This window comes from Cryptomeria japonica, chromosome 7 (genome assembly GCF_030272615.1).
Source record: "Cryptomeria japonica chromosome 7, Sugi_1.0, whole genome shotgun sequence".
Taxonomy (NCBI): domain Eukaryota; kingdom Viridiplantae; phylum Streptophyta; class Pinopsida; order Cupressales; family Cupressaceae; genus Cryptomeria; species Cryptomeria japonica.
The window spans coordinates 122,019,187-122,026,691 of NC_081411.1; the positions used below are offsets into that span (position 1 = coordinate 122,019,187).

Below are 7,505 nucleotides of genomic sequence, written 5' to 3' on the forward strand. Positions count from 1 at the left end.
AAAAACCATGCTTATGTGGTCTCTTATTTGATGATTTGACCCTGAAACCTTAGTTATAAGTAAGGGACTTGCCAAGTAAGCTTCTGTAAAATATCAATAGTGATGTAAAATTGTCACATAAGATTTTCAAAAAGACAAAATTAAGATGCTCAACTATTAGATCTTCTTTTCTAATCAACCTACTATGCATCAAAATTTACACAACATTACAGCTGATGAATACTAACCCGTTTCTAAAATAATACTTACTACATTCCACTCACACATAAATGCAAATTGTTAATAAACAAATAAGCAAAACAATTTAACGAAAACTGTAAATTTGCTATTGCTGGTTTTATCAAGGTTGTCACTGTGCCAGGTTGGAGCGTTTGTGCAAGTGCCAACTATTCCAGGAGTGCGAATAATTGGTAAAAAGCTTCCACAACTCTTCCCTCCTGGCCTGTCACTACCATTGCTTTCTTGCCAGTAAATATAGTGGCGTAGTTGTACGCACAACAGCCTGCGTTATGGCAGAACAGACCTATATATACAACTTTCCTCTTCTCATCATAATACAAAATATAAGCGGAATCTCGAATCTTTAAGAGATCGGACCCCGCTTCCATCTCTGTGACCGTAATACCAGGAAACCCCAAAGAGTTTACTGTTGGCTTCACAAAATTGATCACGCTACCTTGGATCTCCATTTCGCTTGGACATTCCTACAAATCGAATTGTATGCCAAACATTCAATCATAAACATGAACATTTTTAGAATAATGAAAATTCTGAATTTGAAACAATTTTTATTACCTTCATAGACTGAATACAAGGTTTAAGAGCTGATATGGTGTTGCATTCGAGCTCTAGTCTTTCCAATCTCTCCACTTTCTCCAAACTCGGTATACCTGGCACTTTCAAGCCTATTTTCAGTGTCTCTAATGACTTACAGTGTTCCAAACCTTCTATTTTCTCAACTTTTGGGCAATCACTAATTCTGAATTTTTTCAGCGAAGCCAAGTATAAGAAACTTGGAAGCTCGTCTATCTCCGGACAGTCAGATATTTCCAGTTTCTTGAGGTTTGCGAGATTACCAATACACCTGATGTTCTTCAGCACTTTGCAATTGCATATATCTAGAATCTTGAGTGACATTGGAAGCGTCTCTATCTCCATTAAATGGTGATTCCACCAAATTTCCAGAGTTTCAAGACTGGGACAACAATCATTGGAAATTAACATCCTGGAAACTTGTTTGCAATCTTCTAAGTCTTTTTTCTTAAGTATTTCAAGTGAAGAAGCAGCCCCGGCATCAAAAGTCGTTTCACTGTCAGAATTTACTATTGACATATTTATCAACGAGCATAATCTTCCAGGAAAATTTAGCAGGCTTGGCAACAAAAGACTCTCAATTGTTAGCGACTTTAAGCTGCCCAGTTCGCCAATGTTTGTTGGTGAACCCCTTAAACTGATACAACCTTGTAGATCCAACACTGTCAGGGATACCTGATTTATGATTTGACGAGGCAAATCTTCCAGTTCCTTGCAAAAGCTGAGGTTCAAATACTCGAGCTGTCTCATGTGCTCCAGCATATCCAATCTCAGTTTAATCTTTTCACAGTACTTTAAATTTAGAGATTTCAGGTGTATCAGCTGCTTGAATGAATCCGGCAACGTCTTCAACTGCTTACAAGACTCCAGATCTATAGTCTGCAAGTTTATTAAATCACCGAAACCAGCAGGTAATGAAGATAAGATTTCACAGCCTGGTAAATTCAGATATTTCAGGTGTATCAGCTGCTTGAAAGAATTTGGCAACGCCCTCAAGAGACGGCAACACTGTAGAGATAAATGCTGCAAGCTTAGTAAATTACCAAATCCAGCAGGTAGTGACGATAGCATTGTACTGCTTGATAAAGCCAAAAACTCCAGTGACTGGAGGCCACATAATTCTTCTGGCAAAGTGCCACCACTATAGTAACAGTCAATCTTTTTCAAGTGCTTAAGGCGCCCCACTGAGTTTGGAAGCGATTGCAATTTACTCATACCAAATATAATAAGCTCTCTCAATTGCAATGGAGGCTGCAGGCAACCAATATTATATTCAATTCAAATCAGAAAACATAAAGTATTGAAAAGTTTATAAGTATTCTTCCTCAACAATAACAGAAATACTTACATCCGCATTGCTCTTCCACAATTCTTCCAACTCATTAGCACCCGAAAGCTCTAAAACACTCAAATTTCTCAGTGTAAACCATGATGGAAGGCTTCTTTGAGGAAAATTCTCCCAGCGGAGCCACACAAGATCTTCAGATAATGATGCAAACTCTTCCGTGAACTCATTTCCTCTGACAAAAAGAATTTGTAATTTAACTGACAATCTTGGGAGTTTAGATTGTCTCTTTGAAGTTCTCATTAGTGGATATTTGTACTCTTTGAACGCACAAAAAGCATCGGCACTTTGAATACCTCGAATCAGCATTCTTTCCTGTATTAACAAACAGGAAATGCAAAGCTTGTCAATCGAACTCGGTGAAAGCAGAGGCAGGCAGACAGTGTGACAAACTATTATTTCAGCTGTAAACAGAACCTCTTTATCTTGGGTACTAAGTTCTGACTTATTTAGATGGTCTTTAAAATCACACTAATACACTCATTCTATTAACCACACAAGTGTTGTTTCAAATGCCACAAAAAAAAAAAAAGCTTAAAAGATGCTGTTTAAACCCGACCCAAACTAATTTGTAACACCTTCACTTATCAACGATTAAGAAAAGGTTGTAATATAAGAAAATTTGCCAGTATTAACCTTACCAGGGAATGTTGCTTTATCTGCTCTGGAAACCAAATACGATATGAGGAATGTGTACTTGCAATTTCTCTTCCCATATCCCTAAGATGATCATGCATCCTTATCTTATCCGCGTAGGAGGGGCTTTGCCCAGAGTAGACTGGATCGGAGACCAGCTCCACAAGAGATTTATTCACAAGTGTTTCTAAACCAGGCGCACCACTCCAACCCGATCCATCCCACACTGCTATGGCCCTGCTTTTATTTTCTCCAATGAGAAAACATGCTACATCCAAGAACATCTCTTTCTCTTCTTCATCGAGTGCATCGTAGCTAACTTGTAGCCTTTGCTTGATGTCGGTGGGCAATATTCTTGATAATTTTTTTAATTGGGATTTCCAGTTAGCTTTGGAGTTACTGCCATATAGCTGTCCCCCAAATACCTTCAGTGAAAGAGGCAAACCATTGCCTGCCTTTAAGAACTTTTCAACCAGCGAAATAAATCCAGCAGGTGGGGAGGGTTGCAAGAATGCATGCCAGCAGAAGAGCTTCTCAGCGTTTGACCTGTTGAGTCCTGGCATTTTATATATGCAGGAGAGACCCCATGAAATAAGAACTCCCAATTCCCTTGTTGTGACAATGACCATACTTTGGGGTCCAAGATTGTCTTTGTTTGGCAGTAGAGTATTCAGCTGGTCGACGTGATCAATGTCATCCAGAACTATGAGCACCTGATGAGAGCCCAAACGATTTCCAAGAACGGCCTTGCCTTCATCTACATGATCGAATGGCAAATGATCAACACCAAGGTCCCTCAGAAGCTTTTTCTGCTTTTTAGCTAGGGCATACTTTGATGCTGCATCTCGCACATCGAAAACAAAACTGCATCTGTCGAAGGAGGAAAAGTTCCTGTTGAATAGCTCTTTGGCCAGTGTGGTCTTACCACTACCTCCCATTCCCACGATCCCGGTAATCTGCACTTTCTCTTTACTTACAACTGATTGGAATCCTTCTACAAGATCATCTAACCCCTGCGGATGCTCTGCTACTGGCAAGGATACCATTTTAATGGCTTTGATTGCACAATTCACAATATTCTTCAAAATTCTGGCCTCATCCCTGACATTTTGAACCGAAATTTTTAAACAAAATAGAACACAATATCCTGCTTGAATAATGTCGACAAAATAGAATAGAAGTAGAACCAATATAAAAGAGATTTCAGATTTACCATGGAAGAAATGAAAAAGAACTGTTAGAGAATAGAAAGTCATATATTTAAGGGTTTAGTTATGTGAGTTTAGGACTTTCTCTTTTTAATGAAAGATTGTATATAAAATAGCTTTGCAAGTGGTTTTAAGAAAAGGTTTGGAGTAGGTTAGTAAATATAAAACAGTTGGATTGAGGCTTTTAAGAAGACTGTCTAATTATATAAATATTCTCTTTTCAGTTCCAAACATAAATTAAAATAAATGCATAGCTCTGTTTTTTTATTCTGTACTATATATACATACTCATTCTTGTTAACCTGGTAGCTGGAATGGAATGAAATGTTGTAGAGTGCCCTTTTCCACTCGTCAAGCTTTTCTGGGGAGTATTTTCCCTTCTTCCCATGCTCCGAAAATGCTTTGGCATACATACCTTCTCCTAGATCAATCCATCTAAGCTCAGAGGGCTCAACATGATAGAAAATGGGAATGATTTTAGCACCAGTTTTCAGCATGAAGGATAGCTCAGCCAAACACCATGGGGATTGAGCATAGTTGGGAGAAAAAATGGCAATGTGAAGGGCAGCACTATTTATGGCGCGTTGTATTTCTGCTGGCATGACATCACCAGGCTCAAGAGCTTCCACATCGAGAAACACATGCAATCCCATGGGATGAAGTTTATGGTAGATGGCGGTAGCTAATGTGTGTTTGACATCAATTCCACGATGATTAATAAATATGTCCCACGGCTCTTTTGAGGTGGATTCAAGGTAAGGTGCAATTTGATCAAAAGCGTTTTGTAGCTGAGATTCATGTTGCCTGGGTGTGGAAGAGGAAGCCATTTCTATTGTGAGATACTGAAATGAACGCAGATAAAAGGAAATGGGTGGTCGCCTACTTTATGGTAAGACGAAGGATTCCAAGGCAAATGGGCAGGTTAATCGGCTCAAGTAATTTGTAGTGGAGAAGATTTCAGTATGCAAATTTGTCTGTGGACGAGATTTTTCATAGTCGAATCAGGAAATTTGTGGAAGAGATTTTTTCAGCTGTAATTTAGTCAAGTCAGAAAAATATTTTGTGGAGGAGATTTTTTCATAGTTCAAGTTAAGAAACTTGTGGAGGAGATTTTTCCAGATGTAAATTAGTCAAGTGAGAAAAGATAGATGTTTTTTTTCCCAGATGTAAGTGAGAAAACTTGTCGTGGGGCAAGAATTTTTGAGATGCAAATTAGTCAAAAGTAAGAAATTTGTTCCATATACAAACTAGTCAAATAAAATCATGAAATTTTTGTGAAAAAGATTATTCTAATTACAAATTAATCAGATAAAAAAACATTCCACTTAGTTTTTCAAAGAAATCACAATTGAAATCTCTTTAATTAGGAAAAATTCTAAACCATATCTTATTCTAAATTTCAGTTAATTTGGTACAGTCAAATATGCATTCAGCATAGAACCAGACGTGACAACTACAATTGTAAAGACTAGAAATATTTTATAAAATTACATCAAAGAGACCCAAATTTCTTGCGGACTCTTTTGTGACGGACGATGCAAAATGCGTTTGAATGAATTGTACGTTATACGTCTCCAAAGTCCATCCTCTATTTGTTGGTTTTAGAAAGAATTTCTGGACTAGAAGAATCGTGTGGGCCCAGGACTGGAAAATCTAGACATTTGCTTGACACTTTCTAAAACTATTCACACATGTTGAGTCTCGAATAAAATAGAAAATGTAAAGCATATTGTACACACTTAATATCTTTGTCTTTGGATTTTTCTAATGAATAAAGCTTATTGTACACACTTAATATCTAGTCTTTGGATTTTTCCAACGAATAAAGCTTATTGTACACATTTAATATCTCGTCTTTGGATTTTTTAATGAATAAAGCTTATTGTACACATTTAATATCTCGTCTTTGGATTTTTCCAATGAATAAAGCTTATTGTACACATTTAATATCTCGTCTTTGGATTTTTCCAATGAATAAAGCTTATTGTACACACTTAATATCTCGTCTTTGGATTTTTCCAATGAATAAAGCTTATTGTATACACTTAATATCTCGTCTTTGGATTTTTCCAATGAATAAAGCTTATTGTATACACTTAATATCTCGTCTTTGGATTTTTCCAATGAATAAAGCTTATTGTACACACTTAATATCTCGTCTTTGGATTTTTCCAATGAATAAAGCTTATTGTACACACTTAATATCTCGTCTTTGGATTTTTCCAATGAATAAAGTCGTTTATAATATTAGTTTATTTGTTTCTAGAACAAATTATATTAAAGATTTTGAATTTTTAAGATTTGTAATTAAAATAGAATAAGTATTTCGGAAATAATATTTTTTAATATTTTTAGATAAATTTTTCCAAGGATAAGCAGGTTAGTAATATTTATTGTTGTAATTCATAAATTAGTATATTTAACTTTAAATTTTTTATGTTGAGAGAATCTATTTTGAGGAGCATAATTTTTTAAAGCTTAATTGTAGTGAATAAGCCATTTATAATATTAGTTTATTTGTTTCTAGAATAAATTATACTAAAGATTTTAAATTTTTTGAGATTTGTAATTAAAATAGAATAAGTATTTGGGAAATGATATTTTTTGATATTTTTAGATAAATTTTTCTAAGGGTAAGTATGTTAGTAATATTTATTGTTGTAATTCATAAATTAGTATATTTAATTGTAATTTTTTTATGTTTAGAGAATCTATTTTTAGGAGCATAATTTTTTAAATCTTAATTGTACCCTAATGTTAATCCTAAATCTAATTGAAACTTAACTCTAATTGAGTAGTAACCTTTACATTATATATTTTTGTGACTCTAACCCTAACCATTATTGAGCATTGACTCAAATTGAACTCCAATCTTATATATGAAACCACAACCTTGATTAAACCCTTAACTAATCATAATTAACCCTTACCCTATATGTATTTGTAACCTTATTTTAGCTCTAATCATGATTGGATCGTAACTCAAATTGAACTATAATCTTAACCATACGTAACCTTAATTGAAATCTAACCCTAATTGAACTCCAAACACTAACCCTATACATAATTGTCACTCTAATTTAACTTTTAATCTAATTGAATTATAATCCAAATTGAATGCTAACCTTGATCTTAACCTAACTATAACCCTAATTAACCCTAATTAAATTCTGATCCAAATTAAACCATAATCTTAACTCTAAAGACGACACTACGCTAATTGTAACCGATGTCAATGAGTAAAATGAAGGCTCAACTCAACCTATTGAGTTTTCCCTATTCGAACCAATCTCTGGATTCATCCATTCGATCGATCGTACCAAGGAACCATATCTTTCTTCCCTTCCCTAACGCATACGTTGTCTCTGAAGCGAGTTGAAGAAGGGAGGATGAGTCACCACGGTTAATAGAAGTTTCGCTCATGGTGCAATCTAATGAAGTGGACTATGAAGCTTGGTCATGTTATCGATTTCAGTGAGTGAGAAGGGGTATAATTGGTTGAA

General features: G+C 35.3%; 1 protein-coding gene across 1 annotated transcript; it reads right to left on the minus strand.

Annotated features, from left to right (window-relative positions):
- Positions 1 to 216: 216 nt before the first annotated feature.
- LOC131045468 (disease resistance protein Roq1) lies at positions 217 to 5,206 on the minus strand. Its single transcript, XM_057979050.2, has 5 exons — positions 4,291 to 5,206; positions 2,800 to 3,895; positions 2,162 to 2,473; positions 796 to 2,064; positions 217 to 704 (listed from the first exon to the last, which is right to left on the minus strand). Exons 1-5 carry the CDS (start codon positions 4,827 to 4,829, stop codon positions 387 to 389), a joined length of 3,534 nt encoding a protein of 1,177 aa, XP_057835033.2. The 5' UTR covers positions 4,830 to 5,206; the 3' UTR covers positions 217 to 386.
- Positions 5,207 to 7,505: the final 2,299 nt, after the last annotated feature.

Excerpts from the sequence above, each read along its gene's own strand:
- LOC131045468 (XM_057979050.2), bottom strand. The coding sequence starts at position 4,829 with ATGGCTTCCTCTTCCACACCCAGGCAACATGAATCTCAGCTACAAAAC. Across the intron at positions 2,474-2,799 it reads AGATAAAGCAACATTCCCTG|GAAAGAATGCTGATTCGAGG; the intron begins GTAAGGTTAATA and ends TTGTTAATACAG. Across the intron at positions 2,065-2,161 it reads TGTGGAAGAGCAATGCGGAT|CCTCCATTGCAATTGAGAGA; the intron begins GTAAGTATTTCT and ends GGTTGCCTGCAG.